This window comes from Protopterus annectens, chromosome 7.part0, assembly GCF_019279795.1.
Source record: "Protopterus annectens isolate FY-2018-M chromosome 7.part0, PAN1.0, whole genome shotgun sequence".
Taxonomy (NCBI): Eukaryota; Metazoa; Chordata; order Ceratodontiformes; family Protopteridae; genus Protopterus; species Protopterus annectens.
The window spans coordinates 1,274,816,436-1,274,842,266 of record NC_056739.1 but is presented as its reverse complement, the minus strand read 5'-3'; the positions used below and the strand labels follow the sequence as shown (position 1 = coordinate 1,274,842,266).

The following is a 25,831-nucleotide window of genomic DNA, read 5'->3' as shown; positions in this document are numbered from 1 at the left end:
TGCACAGCACGCAACTATTTATTACACAAATCTCCAAACATCATTACTGACTGGTTTTCATGGCAAGAACTGAGAAGTATTTTGCATGATGTTCTTCTGTTAAATATAACTATTCAAAAACAATTCCCAGTGATTTTTTACTAACCATGATGATATTACTAAAAACATTTTTTCTTGTGATATAAAAGGAAATATAATCCATTAGTATTCCATTCTGACTCTAATGCTAGCTGCAAAACAATAAGTCAACAACTCTCTGCTAACCTGGGAATATGTGCACCATAAGATGCAGGTTAATGTAAAAAAATATAAATTTGTTTTAACTCCAGTACTTATCTGCCTGTTGAGACCATAGTTCCTCCGTTCACTGTAAGGATGTCGCTACAGATTTAGGGTGTGCATTGGCCTGAGTGCAAACCATCTGTCCCCATGACATCAGTATTTTGTGTAATGATCTATTCCACTTTGTTATTATAAACCTTCTGAATTTTAAAATGCATTTCTAGTACACATACATTTCCTATATGCATGTGCCAACTATCCATTTATTTCAACACAGTATGTTATAAATATTGAACAGCAGGCCAATGATCACCTTGATAATATTAGTATAAATGCTCATCAAGAGACATCCCCTCCACACAACTCTGCTTTTTACATTTTCTTAAATGTGGTCTTTCCTCACTTTAATAGAATTCTTCCAAGTTCCATCAGTTTTTGGCTTATGTACAACATATTCCCAAATATTTTCCAGACAGCATCTGTACGCTTCATTAAGAGTTGTTATTCTCAGTATTGTGACTGTTTTTGTACATCTCATTTTTTGTACAGAGAACGGTTACATACACTTAAATAAATCTGAAGCTGAAGAGTTTGTATAAGTTCCTGAACATTCTTCATATATCTTCATTTCTCTGCAACAATTTCCCCTTCTTAAACCTTATGTTGAATCATACATTTTTTTTTCAATCCTCATATCCTTCTACTGAAGAAATTGCCTTTTGATAGTTATAAGACAAAACCACACAGCTCATACCTGCTACGAAAGGTTTCTACTTTCTTATACTTGGATCCACCCACTTTGTTTTATTTCAGTGATTTAGCATTTGGTATCTCCAGAAGCATGCAATTTATTAAGGGTTTCAGAACAGTTTTGTGCATCTCCAAACTTGCCAGAAAAGTAAGGTTAAAACCCTGCCATCTGTTCAAAAGCAAATGGGTGAAATTGTTTTGGAGCAGGACATTACATTCTGTTGTATTCACCTACCAGACTGCAGAAGATTATACCCTGTACTAACAAAGAATGCCAACTATGAAAGGAATACCTTAAAACAAATAAATATTGGCATCTGCCAGTAGACCGATTTACTCTAACCCTGCACTTATTAAGTACTTATTTTGGGATGGGTGGACAAATGTTCAATTTTTCATACTATATATTTAAAATGGGTACATGATGACTTATTGAATACTGGTATACTGAAAGTCATAATACTGAATACAAAGTTCTGAAATGTCAAAATGTTGAAACTTTATGGTGTTGAACTCACAATACCTATTAACAGCATACACGTACTACAATTGTACACTGCACCAGTACATGGCCAGTCAACAAACAATATTGCTCTCCTGTTACTGAAATTCAGAAACAAATGTCAACTTGGGTTAGGGAGGCAAGTGCAGCTGTCTACACATGTAGGGAAGCAAATGTTTTGATTTCAACGTTTTAACATTTCATCATTTTGACATCTCAACATTGTTCATTTAATACTAAGCCTTTCAGTGTATTACTTTTCAGTAATTTGACATGCACTCATTTAAAATGCCTCTACTAGCAACAAAATAAAAATACAGAAAAATGTTGTTGCTGCAGCTGTTGCTTTTATGAGCTGTGATAGCTGTGTCCAAATGTAAGAGGAACAAAGGGACTTAAGACTCCTGTATAGAAACAAATAATTTTCTGCAGAGGTACTAATGGCAAAGTACATGCAGGCACAAGGTGTTACTGCTTGGAATAAGATAGCAGATAGAAGGGACTAAATGGAACATACCTACATCTCATCCATCCATGATTTTCAGGAATGCCCCTGACTTTGGTTCAAATTGTACTCTAGCCATCATAAAATCCATGATTTTGTCACAAAACAGTGACAATTAAAGTTAAGTATTACAGCTGTGTAGTTATTCTTCAGAAAATGTGTAATTTTGCAAATCCTCATGTTTTATCAACTTTCTAAGTGAACAGTATCAATATTCAGAAAGGGTCCCTAGTTTGGGCCCTCTATCCCTGAGCTTTATAACTGGTCCCTGATTTTTGTAAATAAGATTTGGAGAGCCATGGGCTCACCTGAAGAAAATGTAAACTCATGTGAAAGCGACACCTTTCAGATTCTAACTGAATGGGGGTGGGATGGGTGAGCAGAGTAGCTAGGCTAAGCCACTGGATGGAAAATGTCTGATGTTTTTTCCCCAAGTCAGATACGGTTTATGGATTTACGGGGCAATGTTCAGACTGCATGTGGTAAACAAAATATAAGAAAATATATAACAGTTATGTAAACTGCAATACATTTGGTAGCAAATGTTTGCCTTCACTCTGCTTTTATGACAAGTGATAGGGAAGATGTACAATACCTGAGTTAGGAGGATTTAAGAAATATGGAGAGGAATCCCATTTTAGTATTCATCTGTTATAATGTGCTACTACACAACGTTCACATATCTAAGAGACACGAAGAACATGTTTTCAGTGTGATGATGTAAGCATGAGCTATGTTGAGCATTCAAGTGTGTTAAATGTTCAAAGTTTGAAATAAAGTGAAAATAAAAACTACTGCAGAAATTCGGTAGTGACAACATCTGAAAGAGTCCTTTCTGAATATGTAACTGCCCTTGCAAGGTGGCCGCATTTCTATGTTTGAGGTTATCATTCAGCCTAAAAGACTGGAAGATATAGAATGCTTACTCAAGTTAATGTTACGCTGTGCAGCCATACCGTCTTTGTTCAGATGTGAGACGTCTAATTGCTGGTGTAAATGCCTTTCAGTTTCTTGGTACCACCCTACTATGTTCCAAGTCAGATACGTTTAAAGTATTACAGCTTTACGTAAATGCCCTTTAAGAAATTATAAGACCACACCCCTAACACCATCATCCCACGTGTATGTGTTCACCACTGCACGAGGTACTCTCGCGTACACACTGCAAATATTTGAGTGGTGGTACCAGACTCACCTATTTAACCCCAAACTGCCTCCCGTTATTTAAGTGTCAAAACATTGTGTTCTTTAAATGCACAGCGAAAAGTTTGTCCTTTCAATGATAAATGCATTTGTTACTTGCTTTGTTTGGTTAAGCAAATTACAGAACAAGAGTTATGTCTACAGTCTGTAAAAAGAAGAAATAATGTATAAGGTAATATATATCACTTTTTAACTGATTTTGAGTGGAATTTGAGATCAAATGTATTCGTTTGTTTAGCTTACATTGTAATTTTGCAGTTGGTTGTTTCATATTTATGACATACTCCAGTTTTCAACAAACAAGAATCAGCAAAATATTAACATTTTTCTGCAAAACAGTGGTCTACAGCAGCCAGACACTGTTCCTATGTGTGCTGGGGAGTGGGGTAAAGGGAGGTTAAGTGAGTGGTCCTAGCCCTCAATGCACAAATAACTGCTGTGACCTTTTGATATTAGTATGTGCGCACTGCGTCTGTGTGTTAGTGCAGTGCTCAGTTTACAAACATGAAGCTTGTCTCTTTGTTGAGTCTCCAAGTGGAATTTTAACTGCACCGTGTCTATCAAAGCTCCTTAAAAAGTAATCATTTATCAGAGGATACAGTTGTGTAGCCCTTTCATGAGAAAGTTGTTCTAAGATTTTTCAAATGTCAGCTTGATTGAATAAATCTGTCAAAATCATATATGTGCATGTGTGTGTGTGTGGGGGGGGGGGGGTTGAAATAAACCCTGTTAAATAGTCAGAATGAGCATCAACTTGATTGAAACTGTGTTTAACATATGACAACCCTTTTAAAAGCTGAAACTGTATAAGCCTTGCAAAGACCACTTTCACCCAACACAGTATTGCATTAATGACTGTGCACAATTACACAGGTGCATGCAAAATAAGGACGTAACAAATTAATGTTAAAAAAACATTAATTTAAAACTTCGAGGACTAGGCCGGGGGTGGAGCTGGCCTTGCAGACTGTATGAAATTAAAATATATGTATCTTCAAGAGAGGTGTGTTAACTGTTACAGAAAAAAAGGAAACGTTGTCTTAGTTTGGCTTACATCCAGCAAGAACCATGTATGCAACTAATGCTGGTTTATCCTACGAGGGTCTGGGTGGAACTTACTAGTCACTTTAAGCATCGTTTGACAGTGTCGTTCATTTCAGGCTTCCCAAGTACCAGATAGTGTAAGTATCCCGGCCACTAAGCAGAACGCCATCATCCCAGTTAACCTGCAACTTCAATTTATCTACAATTTAATAATAAATTCACTTGTACGTAGATTCTTCTCAAACTTGTTGTATTTTACAGAGTTGCTTTTTAAAGTGCTCCACATCAATATTTATACAAAGAATGATAAATAATGCAAATAAATAAATATAAATTAATGTACTGGAACAATAGACTTACAAGACGATATATCAATTGCACATTGTCACGTACGAGTCATCCTCATGAGCGGTACACAAGGAAGTTTAGCGGTTTGAATCAAACCCTCAGAAATAAAGTACATAGAACATTTCTCGCAGTAGTGCGTTTATATATATTATTAACAATTAACAATAATGTACATGGGACCAATATGTTTTTGATCCAGTTGAGTAACATGTGTGTTGCATTTAACTGTGACGTAGTTTACTATATTATTTACGAATGTTTTTCAAACGTTGACGTCAAGTGTCAAGACGGCTTGTGATGCTTTCAGTTTCTGTATTTACAATATTCTGTTGCATCCATGGCTTGCTTCTTAAGATGTGAATCCATGAGGTCTCTGTGGAGTTCTTCTTAACATAGTCCATCTGCAAGAACAACTTGCTTAATGCTAGCTCCACTAGAATCGTCTGTCACTGGGGTAGCAGAGGGGGTTTAAAAGAACAGTTTCCAGTGCAGTGCCGAGGTGTTAGCATCTTACAGGAAAAATGGTGAAGGGCGTCGTGAGCTTCTAGGAGAAAAAAGAATACTGGTCAGCAATAGATTTCTCCTACCATTTTATATCAAGACACCAACCAGGATTCTTGCATGTTCTGCTTGAACAATAAAAAGGCCTGCTTTGGGTAACTTCACACGGACTGTTCCAACCCTCAACCCACCATTAAAAATGTCAATAAAGTGAAATAAACAATGACAACTACTTCACTTGAAATGATTTTCTTGATGCAGCATATACATTAAGTAACTTAAATTAAAAAAAGCCAAAAAACGGAGTACAAAACAGTTAAATAGGGAGTATCATACCATATTTATTTTCATTGTTAGGAGGTACTACAGTTTAAAAGTAAGCCAGTCATTTTCCTTAGAATAACTGGTGGCCATCTATCATGCTGAAGATGTTTATGCTAAGCAAAAGACTAGTCATCCTTGTAAAAAATGTTAAGGGAGATGTGTATTGCACACCACAGTCGTAGGGACGTTAAAAAACAGCCTTCCTGCTGAGAACGTACCAATGAAGGCTAGCTAAAAAGGATACAGAAGATGATTTCCAGACATTTTGAATACCACGTGTACTTGCAGTTCAATAGTTTGTTTGGGATAGTAGAATACTATTATATAAAGTAAAACACAAGCTGCACAAGAGGATGTCGCAGAAAAGTGCAAGTGTACAGAATACATCAAACAATCGCAGAAAGTTGGAGCAGTTGATGGCGGTTAGCTCCAACTACATACAGGGCCGGGTAATAAAGCCAAACTTGACACACAGTACAGCTAACATAATTTAGAAATTGGATGACATGATAAATATAGCTAATAGATCGTTTATAAGATAAATCGGTAGTGCCCTCTCGAACTATCTATCTATCTATGATCTATATTCCTGGGTTTGTACATTAAACGCACAGTCGCGTGTATCCAAGCACGCGCACACACATACAAAGCCTAGTCACTTGATGCAGGGACACCCTTTTATCTTTTTTATTTTTATTATTAATATTTTCATCATAACGTTTTGATATGTTCATCATAACGGGGTGATTGCATTTCATTACTAAATTCCCAAGTTTGACTTTTCTTGATTGTGGTGTTTTACACCCCCTAACATACACATCACTACCACCACCACTGTATTACATTATGGCTTCCGATTTCTGCATTTTATCATAACTGTCAGGTCTCTGTCAGTGTAGCAATTACATTTGGACATTACCTTTAAGTTTCTGCTGAATAGCGTAACGTGCCTTTCTTTCTTGATCCAGTTCATTACATAAGGTATCTGCAAAATCATAAAAGCGAAATTCACCAGAAATTCAAAGTCAAAAGTCATAAAAGAACAACGTAACGAATTTAGCAATGGCTGAGTTGGTCTAATCCAGATTAAGAGCAAGCCTTATATTATAAGAAAATACGAAGAAGCTAGAAAAAACATGAAGAACACGGATTCCAGCACTGCACCAGCAGCCTGGACTACCGACCAAAAGTGACATTGTATTAAATTATAGGATTTCAGAATCAAACTATCTCTCGAATGGGAGTTTGTGTTTTTTTACCATAATATGCTTTCGCCAAAAATGTGTTAAAATGTGCTATGAAACTGTAATAAGATAAATCCACTACTTCACTCGCACCGCATTAATCCCCCAACAGAAACATATCCCCTGCCCAACCCCCACTCATAGCTCTCAACCATCCATGACTAAAATGTCTAATACTGCCTCTCATAATGTGGAATAATGGGCAAAATGTGATACAGTTAGTAAAATCAAACTAAATCCTTCAATTAGGAAGCTTACAGCATGGTTAAAATGTGCAACTGTATACATATATAAGGTCCCATTGATGAATTAATGTGATTCAGTTATTTATCATAGATGTTAGTCAAAACATTCTTAACAATGAATGTGTGGCAGACCGTGCCAATGTGTTTAAATACTATATTTTAAGACTAATAATACCTCTCAACCTGTAATCAAAAGAATTCTGGACAAAACCAGAAATAATGGGGGTGGGGACAAAGGTTCAAAATCAGAGATCATTTTTAAATATTGTTCTTATAAAAATAGAAAAGTTGCTAGAATAACAGGTTTTGCATTAACATGCATTTTCTAGATAGTATTAAGTTTGTAATTCAAATGTACCTCATTATCCTTAAATTTACTCTTCAGTTATTTGCCAGAAAACCACAAATTCTATGAGGAACAGACCAAAATATGTGGCAAAAATCTGTAGAGTTCAGAGACAAGCACCATTATTTATAAATATCCATACACAAATAAATCAAGAGATTCAAGTCAAGCAAGTATCTCCCAGTCTCTTTCTCTCTCTCTCTCTTTTCCAAGAGAAAGTTGAGTGGACGTCCCCGATCCACATTATCAAATTGGCCAACCTTGAAAAGATTTCAACACTAGACATTCCACCCATAGCTCTCAACCAATCAGGGACAAATCCAGAAATAATCAGGGACACTTGTAAAATATTAGTACTATTAACTAGAGATATTGACAGAATAAGAGAATGTGAAATAATATCCATTTTCTTAGTAAATGAAGTCTATAACTCTAATTGTCATTATTTATAAAGTGTAATTCACTGCTTTTTCTCCAAAAGTAGCCAGTTTTAGGAGGGATTAAGAGAGAGAGACAGAGATAAAATCTGAGTCAAAATCAAGGACGTCTGTGAAAATCAGGGATAGTTGAGAGGAAAGAGCAGTGTCTTAGTATCTGTAATACTTGCTCAAGTAAGCCTGGCGTTATCCTAAGCAGTTAAGTTGTTTTGTAGTAAAGTTTGAGTAATACAATTTAGCACAAAAACAACAATGTCACCACAATGTCATGAATAATCGTATAACCAGAACTCATAGCAGAGCGAGACAACGCCTTCGGGACAAAGTCATTTAAAATCACCAGAAGGCAAACAAAACGTAAAGGCTGTCCCAAAATAACAGAAGTGAGCAGTATGTCCGAAATAAGGTGTATCCACTTGTTTTCTTCGTTTACCTTTTACAACATGTACCCGGACAGGTGCATGATACATCGCAGATCTGTTCTTTTGATAAATTCTACAACAATTAATTTAGTGACGTTATATTCAGTTTGTGTAAATGCTATCCTGCACAGTGCATATTGCCAAACATTGCTGAAAGTGAACGCGTGATGTGTGAACTTAGTGTCACACGCCACAGCAGATGTTCTGTTTATGTTTATGTGGCACAAAGCACAAAAAGCAGCGGGGAAAACCCTTCAGTTTATTCCTGATTTCCGGGTATGCTCACAGTTCTAGCTCAGAATTTTGTTCTAGCCTTCCTAAAATATGTGCTTTTTTTTAGAAAGGCGGTTGTTTACAGTCAACAAATAGTGGAACCTTTGAAGTCACAGACTTATTTTACTCCAGAAAATGCATGTTAACCAAAAAATCTCTTACTATATCAACTTTAAAAACCAGCTGCCTCTGATTATCATTTGCTCTGTCATTGGTCCTGGACATAATTTAGCTAGTTGTATTAAAGCGGTACCATGGAGGTAGCTGGGAAGAAACTGAAAAGAGTTGCAAATCGCCACAGGGTTACATCTAAAAAAAACGCGTGGCCATGTCAAAGGCACAAAACGTGAAGAGTATTTGTTATAAAGTGGCTTGTTTACAAAATATATAAAACGAATGAAAGATTTGATCTGATCACAATCTAATTCCCTTTATAGCATCAGGGACTACAAAATTAAGATGCTTACCTCTAACAATTTGTAGCTGCTGCACCATTTCTTCTCTGTAAGCAAGCTCCCTCTTCATTTGATCTTGGAAATTATCTACACAAATTAAAAAGAAACATTGAAACTACATGTTTTGTAAAAAAATGCACTTTTTATAGGTCACTGATGTGCTTCAGATAAACTGTTTCCCGTTAGCTTAAAGAATGGGTCATGCAATTATATAGACTAAGTGCACCGAAGTGTCAGGACTATAAAGAGAATGGTGTTGGAGAATGAATATACCTTTGAGACTCTGAAATTCTCGTTCTAGTTTTTTTCGCAGATCCATCTGTTCAACGAGCAGCTTTTGTAATTCACCTGTTAAAATACAGAAACACTTTAGCATACTAAATTTCTACTTATTATTTAAAGACTAACAGCTTGTTAGTAGAAGTACCGATTGAAACTATCAGACGAAATTCAATTCCAGCAAGCTTCCTAGTAGAACTCAACAGCTGGGAAAGGTGTTTCACAACATATTTTATTTTGCTGTTTTTCACTCTTTTGTTGCTAAGTAATCAGAAAGAACGTACACTGAAGGCATTTTATTTCTGAACTATCTGATCGAAGATTCCAGAGTCTGTACTGGTATTCGTGTGCTCATTCTTTATAGCAGTACTTAAAATATTTTAATAAATAAATAAAACCACAAACAGTGTAATCCAGACATAGCTCTCTCACTTGAACTCTGCATTTGCCATAATTTGTAAATACTTAGACAAAAAACTAAGCACTAGCGCGGGTTTGAAACTACATTTCACTGAAAGTAATATGCTAAGTACTTGCTCAGTGTCATTACTATTTACTATAAGGATAGAAACGTCTTTATGGGAAACAGAAAGGCTGCATCCCACACTCACTACGCCAGTAAGTTGGCCATATAGGTTTAACTGTATAAAACTGCTGTTGCAATCAGTAAAGTCAACAACGTATGTAAGATTAGATAACCAATTAAAAGTGAACACCTTACTGGCTGATTGGGGTGATCTTTGCCTTCCATCAAAATCACAGTTTTTCTATTTGTAAATAAAAAGCACAAGACAAATTCAGATATGCATCCTTTTAATAAACTTGTTTTCTTGTATTATATTGTTCACAGAAAAGCAAAAATATCTTGCGTGAAATTTCTTATTCAGTATTTAGGAGCAATTGTGCATAGTTGTTATCTTCAAGTGTCACTGGTCTGCTGCTTTAAACATCTTTGAAATACTTCCGTTTTACCACTTGATACATTTGGGTAATGACAGTAAATTGCAGTGGTCAGAGAAAAGCAACATTCTAAGGCAAATGAAGCAAGTATTATTGTTCTTGATCACTGAGAAGAGCAGTTTTACTAAAGAAAACGTCAACACTGGTGTGATACTTGCAAACTGCTTCAAACAACCAATGATTTTATTAATCTTTCTCACTCAATTTTTCGGCCTTTCTTACTTTATGTTTTGTTTCTATGTCTATTTTGCTCTCTCACTTTATTCATGTTTTAGTTATTATTTTATTTTGCAAGATTCATTTGTTAATATTTATGAGTAGTCAAATTACAGAGGAATAGGTGGGTATTCTTAATTTTGAAAGGTTTTGTTGCTCCTTAATTCATACGGTCATATCAGTGCTTATCAGCTCACGTCTAGCTCAGAGTGCACTTGAATGTAAAACATGTGAGGAGTGAGGTTTCACTACCAGACTTCAGGGGTGTCAATTGGAAGTGGTGCGGACGTTGGAGCTTGGCCTTGAAGTGGGAAGGAAGGGGATGAGTGTTCCTGCAAACAATTTGATTGTACCTTCGCTATGAGGGTTTTTTAAACGTTCATTCTCTACTTGCTGTGTAGTCAGCTTCTTCGAACATTTAAGTTTCTTATACTGAGGTATATTCAAATTTCCATTATTAAATATAAGTGAAACTCTTAGTTCTTGTGAGAAACTGTTGTGGTAACTTAAATTCCATCTTCCTGGTTATTGCTACAAGCCTTAAAATATTAATAACATTTTTCATAGGAAAAAGATGGAGCTTATCTTGATCTTTTACATCCTGTCTCTCCTCCTCTTGCCCTCCCCATCCTTTCTGACATCATAATATGTGTGACTGCATATTTGATTTCGGGCTCAGTGGACATTGTCAGACTGATTTAATAAGTCTGCGCGGGAAAATATGTCTTACAATGATGGTGTGTATTGATACATGCCATTTCTACCGATTACACTAATGCTCTAAACCATAAATTCATAACTAAAACATACAAAAGATAAACTGCACCCTGTAAACTTCATACAACAAACGTGACAAAATAGAGAGGGAGATAGTAAGATAAAAAAAAGAAAAAGACACGCAGTACATACTGCTTACTCAAAATGCTCTCCAGCGATTACTAATACTTTAGATTATGGCGGCATTTCTTGCGGTTCAAAGCAAGTTAAGAAGTTCAGCTGATTTTCATTAATTTTCCTTTTAGACAAGGTAGGCCGAAATGCCGACTTAGTCATTTTATAAAAGTGCTAAGGTTCGTATTTATAATGACTAGAAGAAATACGGCCAACAGACCATTTAAAGTCCATCCTTCCATTTTATTTAAAAACTCTTGTCAGTGGCTCTATTTAGCTGTTAAAACAAAGTTGCGGTATGGGAAGACGGGGGAGGGGGTAACGGAAGGACGTATACACAGCTGATATTCCACTTGGTAACTATTCAAGGCCCACCGATAACCAAAGAACAGAGAATGACCTTTCCAGACTTTGAGCATTTATTTTATTTAGTAAATGTGCTTACCCCAATTGTATTAATTTCTGCCTCTATGCTATTTATTTTATTTTAGTTGCTATTATATGGTCAAAACAATCGCTGTGTTTTTATACTGGAAAAGATGCATTAGCCTGCAGAGTCAATAGCCTGAAATTTCTTCTCTGTTCTTAGACCTTATGTTGATTCCCTGCACCCTGCCCGCATAGGATTTAGAAAACGTCCAGATCTCTCAACATCTTGCTCTCTTTGATTTATTAAGTACGCGTAATTTTTAGCCGTTATATCTCCCCACCAACCATAAAAAATATTTATTTTGGACGGTTATTATTATTATCTATATACATGTTGGGTGCAGAGGAATGCTATAAACATAAGCTGAAACAGTTCCAGATGCCCTTAACTTTTATACAAAATTGAAGATTTTGAGCATGCCTGGCTACAACTCTTGAACTGAACGGTAATGTTGTAATCCATGTAGGAATATTACAACTGCCAATAGATTTTTTTACCGCAAAACGAGCTGTATTTCTTTCCCTAAACTGTTAAAAACAGGAACATAAGCTAATACTAAGATCCTCTGAAGTTTTGGTGGGGGTTATTGACCAGTATTTGGTCGAACCAGGGATTACTTTTAGCAGAGAGAGACAGCCTGATTTACAGATAGACAGTGAGTGATATATATATATATATATATATATATATATATATATATATATATATATATATATATATATATATATATATGGAATGTGTGTGTGTGTGTGTGTGTGTGTGTGTGTGTGTGTGTGTGTGTGTGTGTGAATTCCACAAAACAAGGATCTCTACAGCTGGAGTTTAACTACTGCTAGAGTAACGGAAGACCAAATTAAAACAATGTATTATGTTAATAAAACGGACAAAGTGATTTAAATAATATGTCAGGCATGGTGGAGTATTTCATAAACGTTAAGCTCAAAGATTACTTTGTATCCATTTAATGTAGCTTAATACCGCTTGGTAGAGCAATGCATATCTCTCCACTGTCCCTGATTTTGATTCATATTTTAATTCTGTCCCTCTCAATCCCTCCTACAACTGGTGACGTTTGGAGAAAAATTGTTGAATTACTCTTAATAAATAATGACAATAATTAAGAGATCTAGACTTTGTTTTCTTCAAAAAAAAATGTATATTAATTCATACTCTTTTAATCTAGCAATGTCTCTTGTTAATAGTACTAATATTTTAAAAGTCCACTTGATTGTCTCTGATTATTTCTAATTTTTTCTGTGATTCTTTTGATATTATGGGGCGAAGAAATATTGTCAGATCAATGTAAATTAAACATAGGTTGAGCTTTCCTCGAGATTCTCCCTTCCCAGTTATGTTCTTATTTGGTTATGCAGAGGTTGCTACTGTATTTATTGGCAATATTTCCCTGAAAATAGATGCCAGCAAAATGGCCACTTCACGGCATGTAATGCTTATTCAGTGTGTATATGCAAGTAATGAAAACAATACATTGTTAGAGTTCATATTACTAAACACATAACACACACACACACACACACACACACACACACACGCCATGTTTGCGTTTATTCTGGTATTTCCTTTGACTTATTTATACACAGTTTTCCCCTTTTTCCCCTTCTTCATAAACATACCTGTCAACATTACTGCTCAAGACTTCCAGAGAAAGCCAAAAGTAATGGGGGGGGGGGGGGGGTCAAAATCGGGGACTTTTTTTTAATATTGCTCTAATTCACTTAAAAACTTTTAACAAAAGGTTTTGTATCAGCATGCAGTTTCAGGACGATAAGAAGTATGACTCTCGTCTGGCATTACTATTTGTTGACTTGTAATCCTCAGTGATTTGCTAGAAATAGAAAAAAAAAACAGTTGGAGGTTGTTGGCGAAGTGTATCTACCACATCACCCATGGCAGACTTGCCAAAATCCTACGAGAAACAAGGGAGCCAATTTTAGCCAATGTTTGATGAATCTTAGTCATACCTCCAAATCTTTTAAAGAAAGAAATCTGGGCAAAGCCTAAAATTATGGGGGGGGGGGCAAATGCCCCCAAATAGGGGAAGGTTTTAAATATTGCTCTTTTAAAGTTAGAATTTTGCTAAAAAAAAGGGTTTGTGTTAGCATGCATTTTCTGAAGGCTATAAAGTCTGAAATTTAAATGTGTCATTATTTGGTGACTTTATCCCTTAGTGTTTGCCAGAAAACCACACATTTTATGAGGAAGAGACCAACAACATGAGGCAAAAATCTGGACATTCTGCGAAAATCTGTACAGTTGAGAGTTATAATCTTCAAAACTGCCCATTTGCAAAACAAGTATTAACAATTTCGTTCTTGCACATTCGTTCTTTCATATGCAATCAAAGTATTAATTCATCTACATTTTTCTGGTAATCTGATTTTATAGCCTTTATTTCAAGTGTTTGCCCTTTACAATTACATTAACTAGACAGATTATTTGCAATCGTCAACGTGCATGCCATTATTTTACTATCGGTAGCCTTCGAACTCACCGCCTAGTCTCACCTTTGGCCATGTGCTCGATATCTTTTTGTTCTTGAACTCCGGGCAAGTCACTTGGAACCCCATTCTCTTCTGCATAGGAAAACAAAACACTTGTGATGTACAGACTATTTGCAAAACAATACAGCAACATGAACAGCTATGTTAAGAATACATATACCTGGGAATTAGGGTGCAGAATATAACACAGATACTCCCTCTGTTGTCCAAGTATTTCAAACACAAAGACACTGACTTGAAGGCATAGCTGATGTAATACCTATTATTGGACCCATATGAGTTTTACAATTACTTAAACTTTTGGATTTACAAACTAATCTCCCAGCACAACTCTCTTACTGTAATTTATTTTCCCATTAATGTCAAAGTAGTGTCTTGGGCTATTGTCTTAGCTACTGAATAAACACATACTTTAATGTAACAGGAATGGGAGAAACATTAAGCTTATGGGATGCCAAACCAGCTTTAAAGTGTCTTACATACACACACGCGTACTCACGCACGCACGCGCACCGTGCCTGTCTCTAAGGTGTAGTTGTCACACTAAATAACTTGAGCTGCACACTAGCCTTTTCAGATGTCTTTTTAGCCAATGGGAAGGGAATTATGTACTTCCCTTTCTATACACAAATGAATATTAAAGCAGGATCTGTAACATCAGCAGCTAGTAACACTGCTGATGGACTAACGTTTGTCAAATAACTGCAAAGACCTGTGCTGGTCTAATAAAAGGTGTTGCAACACCCATGTGAGTCAGCGTCTTTGTGTTTTCTGTTAGTGGATCAGCACAACATTTTTTCCAAGTAATTGGTATTCCTCATTCTAATGATAAGACAAAAACAACGCAAGGTAAATAAATTGTCAGGCTGTTTGCAGTGACGTTTGAATGAGAGAAGAATGACAATGGGAGGTGTGTGCGTGTTGTGTAACGTGTGTGTGTAACGTCCGCATTTCCTGCAGTCAGTTCAAACAGGTTTGCTTACTTACAATTATGTCTTAGTTACAGAATTTTCAGAGATGTATTTGGTTGCCAACAGTAAATAGCTTCGTAAGTGAATTCTACATCCACTTACCCCCATCGTCGTTTACAGGACTTCCCTGGGAAACATTGTCCTGCTCCTGATAGGATTTCTTTTCCTGCTCATCGTCTGTTGGAGAGAGATGGTCTTCTTTATCTTGATCTTAAAACATTAAAGCGATTGTCCACCATAAGCAAGGAAAGTACGATCTTAACATAGCTTTAATTACATAGTTAAAGACAAAGTCCACCCCCACGTTCTGTAAACTTCTTATTACAAGTCTTAATCGCATTGCTTTTAGCAAAGTAGCTTGCTGTTTAGCAGCTTTAAATAAGCAGAAAATTCGGTGGATAGTCAGAGTCTGCCCTTCAGTATCTAACATTCTAAATTAATCTAATAACGGCATAGAGACAATGAAACAGGTGCGGCCAACACCTGCGCCCATTTTCTTTTAAGTTGCCCATTTCCAGTGGTAACATTGCTTTTTACCTTATGTAGTCTCTTTGTTTGATAAAGGCATTCTGTTATTTAATAAGTACTCCAGTAATATATGAGGCAAAGTATTATATGTTCACACACGGCAAACAATTAATTTTAAGGTCGCCATACTCTGGTGACTGGTCCTTGACAGACATAGATATTGAAGTACAATAATAGATCTATATATTTCATTGTACTTCAGCATTTATTATTTGACATTATCCTAACAACTACCTATAGTGTACCAAACTGTAGTTTGCATTACTCAAGAATAGATAGCTATAGATATAGATATATACAGTTGCTTTCAGTTTGGTACAACATTTCTTGTAATTGACATTAACTTTCTAAACAGACATCCTGATAGCAATTACTTATCACAGAACTTTGGAGTTAGGTTTCAGTGTTGCTCTGCTAAGTTTATTGTGTCACTCTCACCTTCTGAACCTCACTCCAGGATGCGTGCCAGTAGAAAAATAATAAACCTAAATGCAGGCAGCCACCACTGCTTCCCAGCCAGAATCTCTAAACATTTGTAAAAATATAGAAAATATTCGTGTACAATAAAACAAATGACATTTCCCACAAAGGAATACAGTTGCATCTGCTGATTCTATGTAAAGGTAATAATTAAAAAGACTGAAACAATGTTGGAAGCATAAAAGCATCTGGGCATTTAATATGTGCCTTCCTATGCTTGACTTTTTGGGCCACGTACCGAGCTACACATCTTGTCTCAAGTTCTACTGATTCAAACCTGTCCGGCTAAGACAACAAATGATTTGATCTCAGCAATACCGCAACGCTTGCACTAGATATAAATGTGAACAAATACTAAACGAAGAAAAATATAACGTGTTAATTACTGCATTAATGAATGTTCCACTGTATTGTAGAAATAGGAAAATACATGGTGCTGACTGACACGAATCAATGTTTTGCCACTAATACACAAAGGTTCCAATTACCTTTCGCCTCCGTATTACAAAGGTAAGTCGGCGCGGACACCTGCAGTGTGGGATTGCTTTTCATTGTCGACAAATGTCCCTCTCCATCAGGTGAATACATCTGCAAAATTGTTAGAATACCACTTATAATTATTAGATATTGATACAGCGGTATTACTTCGTAGGGCTGGTTACTGATTACAGGGGGTTAGTTCAAAATGTACCAGTTTATCCTGCAAATAAAATACATTAGGGTTGCAAAATGCAATCAGTTCACAATAGTGTTGATTTAAAGAATTAAGATAAAAAATTGTTAAAGTATGTGAGGCATGTGGTACAATCTTAAGAATTCAGACCTTTATTAAACACATTTCTTGTCACTGCATAGAAAAAAAAACAGTGCACAAGAGCTTTTCAAAGCACACTAATCCTTGCACTGTCCATCGGACCATGTGGAATTATTTACAGAAGCATGACAGAGATTATAATCTATTTAATTAAATGTGTTCTACTGTGTATAGACTCTAATTTACAAACGCTTCATATTCAATACCTCCAATTTTCTGCCCGTTTTCAATGGATTTTCCATTATTTGGAATGGTCTCCATGTATCAGATCATGACCTCTTTGGTGTCTCAAGGAGAGTCAGCTATTGAATTCAACTTTTTTTTATTTTGTATGCTTGTATTTTTACTAGGACAAGCTCAATCGTTTAAGAGAGTGAATCTATTTTTCTGCTGTCATCATTTTTAACAGGTGGCAGAGTGAAAGTGATTGGAGATGCAAAATATTAAAACACAAAAGAGACAAATACACAGGAATTAAAATGAGATAAGGTTGCTATTTGATGACAGTTGTGTTTATGTAGTTCTTCCCTTGCTGTAGAAAATCATTCGCATGTAATACATTGAAGACACTGTCTTACTGTGTTATAAGCACTTTTGACTTATTGGTATACTAATGTGGGTGCATCTTTTGTTTTACAAAACATGAATCCAGACAACATCATATTATTGGTGTGTGGGATAAGCAATTCACTTACCTTGTAGTTTGGATCAGATTCTGTTGTTTTCTCGTGGTGCCCTCCTTCCACGGATTCTTTATCTCCAAATGATATTTCCGAACCTGATTCTATATTGTTTGTTTCATGTAAGGACGCGGCCACTGGTGGTTCGTGAGGAGGTATCGCCAACCTTTGCTCTTCCTCTACAGACAGAGAAACGGACTCGTCCTCATCTGGAAACCGGTTAGACTCCACATCTACCTCCGGTTCATCATCTCCAGTGTCCACCTCTGGAGAAACTGACCGATAGCTAGAGCTTTCACTCATAAAGTCAGGGGAAAGGTACCCAGGCCTGGTGCCGTTGTATACTTCTCTGTTGCCATATAATTTAGCAATGCTCTCAGCGTCTTTGACGACTGGTCTAAATGCTGAGATATAGCTGATTTTCCTGGGAGTAAGTGGCATTCCTTCAATCGATCTGGCTTCGTCTCCTGATCTGTCTTCATCATTCCTAGAATGTGTACTTGAACATCTTTCACTGTCAGCTAAACTATCTTTTGGGGTGTTCGTGCTCCCATCGCTTTGCTCTGATACATCTAGGTCACTTTGTCTTGCACTCAGATGTTCAGTTGCAGATTTGGGTTGGGTCTGTGGGTATGGTGGCACAGGAAGGTTTCCGGCTGTGGGCCAGAACACTGGAAATGAGGGATACATTGTGTCTTTTGCTCCTGGCCAGAACATGCCAGAGAGGCTATTTTTGTTTTGCTCACCGGTGCTGTCATCTTTCTTTTGACAGAGTCCAAAGGTTGGAAAGCCGTAGGGATGAGGAAACAGTGGCGGGGGTATTTTTTGGAGCATCCCAAACCCTTTGCTAGGTACAGGTATTACTGGGTAGCTACGCATCCCATTACTAATACCAATGTTGGTTCTGTCATCCTCACATCTTATTGCTTTGTGTGGGATCTCTGTGCCCCCCTGTGAGATGCTATTAGCTCCTTGGGATTTCATAGATGTGGATCGCTCCGAATGTGATGGAAATGTCCTCTTTCGCGTGCCACCATTAAACATAGCTTTTACGTCTTCCCAAGCATGACAAAGATCGTCGGACGCATTTTTGTCACTTAGTTTTAAGTGCCTCCTCCAAGAGTTAAAATTTGCTGCGTCCGGTTGGGTGTATTTTGAATCGGGAGTCCGGTGAGAATGAAAAATGAATTTATTTGGGGAAAAATACATATTACAGTAACTGCATTTGATACACTTTGCTCTGGAGCTGTTATACCTGGCTGGGATGAAGCTTCCCCGGGAACCCCAGGAACACTCGTGCACAACGTCAAATGCGAAGTTTTCAGGAAGTTTCGGTGGTTTATGTTCACCAAGAAAAGATTTGCAAAGTCTTTCTGCCTCCCTCTTAGTAATCATGCCACATCGCCTGGAAGAGATGGGCATTGCTCCTGCCCTTCGAAGAATCTCTAGCTGCACAGGAGTACACTGGACACAGGTAATCCCCAATGCTACACGTCTGTTGTGGATCTCGTTGTAACTGTAGTTTTTCAGTAGGGTATTGGAAATCTGTGCCAGACACAGTCTTTCTTGGCCATCAATGACCAATGAAACGATTGGCACTCCATAAAGACTGACTTCCCCGACCTGGTTGGGTTTGAGAGTGCCCGAATAAGGCTGAAGCTCTTGTTTCGAATTCGGGGAGGAGCTTGTGTCCCTTCCAGCTCCCAGCTGGTTAGCCATAGTATCCATTCTGGGCTGTCTGCAAACGATAAAACAAAGCAGCTTAGTAAGTTCACACACATTAGTAGAATTATTACCCTTAAACTAGGAATATTGTTTTACGATTATAACGGAAAAATATGGGTTAAGTTTGAGCTTCTAAGCATTTAGTATTACTCGATATTAGTTTAGATATGTAATCCCCTGCTAATAAAATGACCGAAAATTGATCCGCCATGCCTCCATCAGTTTTTGCATATTGCACATTTGTGTATGAAAAACAGTAAGATCTTTGTTATCTGTCAGAGCCGCAACATTCGTTGCATTTTAATACAAATTAAATACATGATAAAATGACAGAACTGCATTGCAAAATTATACAAAATGCAAACCCGAATTCATGCCTTACTTTTAAGTACACTCATGCAAGTACTAGTTCTGTAAATTTCACAAAAAACATCAGCGATGCAAAATCATGCCTGCGCTTGTCTTTTATATTATTATAATGTTGCTGTTGCTATGAAGCAAAGGTACTTGTACTGGAATTCCACAAACTGAAACAAAAACTGAGTGTTTCACGTTAATATTCCTATAAAATGCTGACAATGTTTCAACATCTAGTTAAGACATTTTTAAATCCAGATTTTAATTTGTATGATTAAGATGTGTCTTTGTCAACATTTCCTTATGGAGAGGCCCTCTGTGTCATGACAAGTATTACATGCTGTTGTGCTATTGCATTAGCTAAATTAATGTTCATATTTCAATTAAACAACAAATATATCATCTATGCGGAGTTACATCTTTGGGTGAAAACTCACTGATTTGCATTTACAAACTTTATCACTAAAACTCTGTCCTAGCAAGTACTAACGAGGTCATGCTTTTCAAATATTATATAGTGCATGCGGCGATGTAGAGGCGTTATCCTTATTATTGGCGTTTTTCGTATTCATTGATACTGAATGAAATGCACTAATGATATTGGGGTAAAAAAGTCAATACCGTAGCAATCCCACACATATCCTATTTTCCTAAATAGAAAACAGCAGAACGCCTACAATGGCGGTGTTGGGTAAGTTTGTTTTCCCCATGCGTTACAATGAAAATTGCATTGTACTTTGTTTTTAGAAAAGACCGCTTAAAATGTAATTAGCAATAAATAAATAAAAACTTGGCATCTTTTTGTCTCTACTTTTAGCCCAATTGGTTATTATATTTCGCTTGTTTTGGAAGATTCTGTCCTAGATTAGTATCAGTCTGTCACTTCACTTACATATCTGAAGAAAAAAGTCTGATTAGCAATAAATATTTTATATGAAAAAAAATAAACAGCTGCAGATGTAGGGTTTTGAAATCGCCTTAAGCAGTGAAAATAGCAAAATAAAGTCTTGACCTATACTGATATAGTATACAAAACACATAAGCCTTGCAATATCTTAGTGTCTGGACATGTCACCCCAACGACCACAATTACAGACAGACTTGCTGTAGCGAGTGTCCGTCCTTTTCTTAAAGTATTTGCAGGGATTAGAAGAAGAGGACTTAAATGGGCAGCAAGTCTACTAAATACGATAACACCCAAAGCAGAAGAAGACTAAGCTAGGCAAATGAGCTTAAAAACGTTTGTGGTACAGTAAAGCAGCTTTAATTTTAATTACACAAAATAGATGTCGAGTCATTTTCTAAAATGTGAATAACAAACTTCCATTACTTATAATTAAAGTTGGGTATTACGCTCTAGCAGGTGCAAAGCGAGAAGAAACCGTTAATGATGCCTCTTCTGAACAATTACTTGTGGTAACCGTATCCCATTTTAATTTTCTTACATTTGAAACATTGCCTCTGAAACATTATCTATCTAATAAGTGACGATTGCATGAAATAAATGCATACACACTATGCTACTTAAAATATGTATGAAATAGGACAACAAAATGTAAAGCATCAGGAGAATTTTTAAAATAAAATGCGTTGTTTGAACTGGTGTTCTGGCATACCTCTCAAGTGTCCAGATTTTTGCAGAATGTCCAGATTTTTGCCTCATATTTTTGGTCTGTTTCTCCAAAAATTGTGGTTTTCTGGCAGATCATTGGCAAATTATTGAGGACTGAATTCAGAAAATAATGACAGAAATTTGAGTTTTGACTTCATATCGTGTACAGAATTCATGCTAATGCCATACCTGTGATTCTATCAACTTCTGAAGTTTGTAAGAGGAATATTTAACAATTGTCCCTATTTTTGGGATTTTGTCCCCCCCATTATTTATGGCTTTGTCCAGATTTCTTGCTTTAAGAGGTTGAGAGGTATATAAGTTGTTAACAATTGTAATATAGTAATGTAATCTCCAGATTTGTAAAGATAGCGACTAGCTTCCAAACAGTCATTACAACGCCAGGATGCAAACAATAATGGACCGTTAGATATCTCGCTATTTACCTTGGTGGTCCGTGGCTCTCTGAACACAGCTGCGAGTTCACAAGATTTAGTTTCCAGTCTGAGCAGCAGGTCTTCAGACCCAGCCTGGCTGTGCAGCCAGTACTCCTCCCCTGTCTAGGGCTCCAGTTATAGCGTTCTTCTGTAAATCCTGCAGACCTGGATGCTAGCTACAAATAGTGCTGGAGTGCTGTGGCAGGTTCCTGCAAGATGCAGGATGGCTGTTGCTCCCCTCCTCCGCCGCCTGCACTGTCCTCCTGCGTGTAAATGCAACAAGGAGACTGACCACATGGCAAGTCCAAGGGAGGCTTCAGCTGAGCCTTAGTTGAAGACGTTGTACATTGATCCAGTGACAGCTAAAATAATAGTAAGGCACACCCACTTAGCACCAGCATATTTACATTAACTGTTTGCCTTCGGGACTTTCGTGCGACGTCAATCATAGTTGTCTTGCAGTCAATCAAAACGTGGCCTGGGTTCTTTAAGAAAAACGATTGGGGTGGGGGTTAAAAAGCTGTAGAGGAGGACTTAAGGAGGTAAGATTCTCTGTTGTACGTTATTAAAGGTGACGACTTTAAATGGTTCTGTCGGAATGAATAATTCTTCGCATAACAGTCTGACAGATATTTTACAACACGGACTTTTGCGTACACGCAGAAACTGTCAAGCAGGTGAATTTTGCATTTCCTAAATTAGACAATGGACACCTCCAAACAATTCTGACTTATTAAAACTATAACTTGAAGTACCACATTAGCTAGAAGTTGTGTGTAAAATTACTTCGCAGTTTCCAGTTTTACTAGGTTTTATGAGGAACAGACAAAGCACACAGCTGCTTGCTATTTTCATGCACATAAACAGGAACATCCCAGGGAGAGACTTGTTAAAGTTATACAGAAACACAACATACAAGTAGTATTACGGCGTCTTACCGTCCACTTCTCTGTCATCATTACATGGAACTTAACAAACCTATTTATATTTTAGCATAAGTTGACACCACATCTTAGTGCCGCTATCTATGTGCTCACTAAACTAAAACCCAATTACATCAAAACGCACCGGGAAAATGTCAGAAGCGGTTTCCTTATACTGTTTCTGAAACTGATAGCACCCCCCCCCCCCCAAAAAAAAAAAAAAAAAAAAGATGCAGGCCACTCCTGTCAGATCAGAATGAGCTACTGACAGAGTACTGGGCAGCACCAAGGACAGCAACTTAAAATACTACACCCGCCCAGTCAGTGAATGTACTACAGATGTAAATCGGTTATGGGGCAAACAAGTGGGCATGGGGCAGGAGACGTGTGGGTGTGTGCTGGGGGAGTCTGATCCATTCCCGTTTTAAAGGAAAGCCGCCGTGAAATTCGACAGAAAGTCATCCTGGGTATTACTAATGATCTTTTCAGGAGGCATAATTAGAAATCGCAGTAAAAATGAATGCGCTGATTGTTTTTTAAACTTTGCATGTAAAAGTAGCCCGAGGGTTGACTCTTAGACACTCGAGCGTAAGAGCGTCTATGTGGGGCCTGAGGCAATGGTTATTGTAATACAAGTATTTCCCAGTTGAAAGGCACAATGTGTTGTCCCATATGGTGTGTGTGTGTGTGTGTGTGTGTGTGTGTGTGTGTGTGTGTGTGTGTGTGTGTGTGTGTGTGTGTGTGTGTGTGTGTGTGTGTGTGTGTGTATGTGTGTGTGTGCAAACACTGATATATTTGTACAATACTCTTTTGGTGAGTGGCAAAACACAAAACTGAGTCTAATTAAGTATTTATAAGCTGATCAATAACTATCATTTAGCTAGGCTTGGAGACTCAACCAGTGGCTGAAAAGTATAGGGTTGTATCATATTCGTATTTGAATAATGTCCGAGATACTCTTCAAGCACGAAGACGTGCCGCTAATAATATCTCCAGAAAATGAAGTGAACCCACACAACAAGCTATTTGAAATAATTTTGTTTAAAACAAATAGTAAAAAGGTCTCGCTAAGGAAAGAAATTCTTTTTATTCTTGTATAAATGTTTCTGCAGGGTTCCAATGATCAATGAACGGATATGATAGCTGTGGCAGGCATAATAGCAGTACGGAAGTAATTGTTTTTAATTAAACTGGAGACAGTAACTCGTTATTAATTTACTGTAAATATTTTAAATGGAAGCAACGCATCTTACTGCATTTGTTTAGAAAGTAATTTACTATTACAGTGACTTAAAAAGTAAAACGTTAAGTATCAAGGCTCAGAGGAATATTAACCAGATGTAGCAAAAGGAGCTGGGGTCAGAGCCTGCAATTGGTCATTGTGTCATCAGTACTCTACCCCGGTAAACAAATTGTAAATAAAATAAATCTAAAAGCTGACAAGTACATATTGATAAAAGTATACAACTGAAATGAGAGGGATGATATTGTATGAATTATGTTTCCTTACAAGTGTAACAAGAACACACACGCAAGTTTAAAATATTTATATATTCTAAATTAAACAACATATAAAGCTGGACATATAGACACAATGTAGCAACACACACACACACACACACACACACACACACACACACACACACTCAAAGGTATTGTCTCACAATGCATAGAAACGTAGACTCTATCTTGCCGCACAAAACATTCAGCAGCAACGTGACTGCTTGAGTGAAGGAAAAAAGCTTATTTGTTGACTGTATTATGCTGTTTAACAGTAGTAGTACTTATAGGGCCACACAAGCTGGAACTGTGTGTTAGTATAAACCTTTACTTTTCTCCAGGCACTTATTATAAAACATTGTGGCATTAACTGCTCGTAATGGACACGTTAATTAAACTGTAATTAATCATACTGTCTAGGTCCAAATTTGAACAATTACACTAATCAAACAGAAGTTAATAACGGCCAGAATATTGCCCGGAGCTATCACTTTTGTTAAGCAGTCTACTGTTCAAGTAGAACAGCTTTTGCCCTCAACCAACACATGTGTTACACATTAAAACAAGCATTGTTATTAAAATTATATTGCCTATTTGGGATTTAAAGTATCATTAAATATACGTGTCCTTGAAAGGGGGAATCTTTGTGCCATAAATCTTTTGATATGGACACGGTGCACTTCAGCTTTGGAAGAGTGAACATTGCCCTTACTACTGGCCCAGACATCAATTACAAGTGTCCCTATTAAGACACGTTTCACAGTTTGTAGACTTCTGTTGATCTCACACAGGATGGCCATTTTTCAGTCTTTGTGATATAACTACTTTTAAATACAAAGACTGGTGAAGGCGGTCTTCTACAAACGCTGGGATCGATGAAGTGAATATAGTTAATTTGTATATGGATTTTCAAATACTACAATAATATTTCATAACAGTTTTTATGGTGCTTAGAGCATTTTCTTTTAATACTTAAATTTTAAACCGCTTGTCTATCATATATATTATTCATCTTCTTAATGTTACAAGGAATATCTAGAATTAAATGAGACGGACTGTTGAATGTGCTGTATAAAAAGAGTTAAAACAGTCCTGTATTATATGGGATAGTATTAAATATCCTCTTAGGTATTGAGGCGGGATGCAAAATTTATCAAGCCTAAAGAAGAATGGACGTGAACCTGATCTAAGTATTTTGTTACAGCTTTCAGAGCCAGGCGACGTCCTTCCTCCCTCCAATAATTACAATCTTATACTGTAATTATTCCTTTCTTTTTAATTATTTAAAGCACAGACTGAAAGCTGCATTGTGACCAATTATTCGAAAGACTGAATGGTCATATGAGCCCCTGGACCTACAGAGGGGATTAAAGAAGGTCTCCGATCAACCTTGTAACTCTGCTGTAACAGTCAGACTGCTTTTAATTAGAGTTTTCAACTGTAATTTTACCAGTACTGTTTTCTCTCTTACATAATGATTACACCTCGACATCAGTTAATGGCTTATCATTTACTTCTGGGCACACACATCTAAAGTTGTATACATGCTAGACTATGTTTTAATATTTTCAGATTTCTACGGGTCACAACTGAAATATTAGTTGTTGGCTTGCCACTTAGCCAAA

The 25,831-nt window shown here is 36.9% G+C and overlaps 1 protein-coding gene across 2 annotated transcripts; it reads right to left on the bottom strand.

Moving 5' to 3' along the window:
• On the bottom strand, window positions 1-22,152 carry SKOR1 (SKI family transcriptional corepressor 1). Of its 2 annotated transcripts, none has more exons than XM_044077886.1 (9): window positions 21,793-22,152; window positions 17,668-19,390; window positions 16,647-16,746; window positions 15,253-15,360; window positions 14,183-14,251; window positions 9,155-9,229; window positions 8,894-8,968; window positions 6,379-6,444; window positions 1-5,178 (listed from the first exon to the last, which is right to left on the bottom strand). In XM_044077886.1, exons 2-9 carry the CDS (start codon window positions 19,378-19,380, stop codon window positions 5,081-5,083), a joined length of 2,304 nt encoding a protein of 767 aa, XP_043933821.1. In that variant the 5' UTR covers window positions 19,381-19,390; window positions 21,793-22,152; the 3' UTR covers window positions 1-5,080. The 2 variants fall into 2 exon arrangements, with proteins under 2 accessions (XP_043933821.1, XP_043933822.1); XM_044077887.1 differs by having other exon boundaries at window positions 1-5,175.
• Window positions 22,153-25,831: the final 3,679 nt, after the last annotated feature.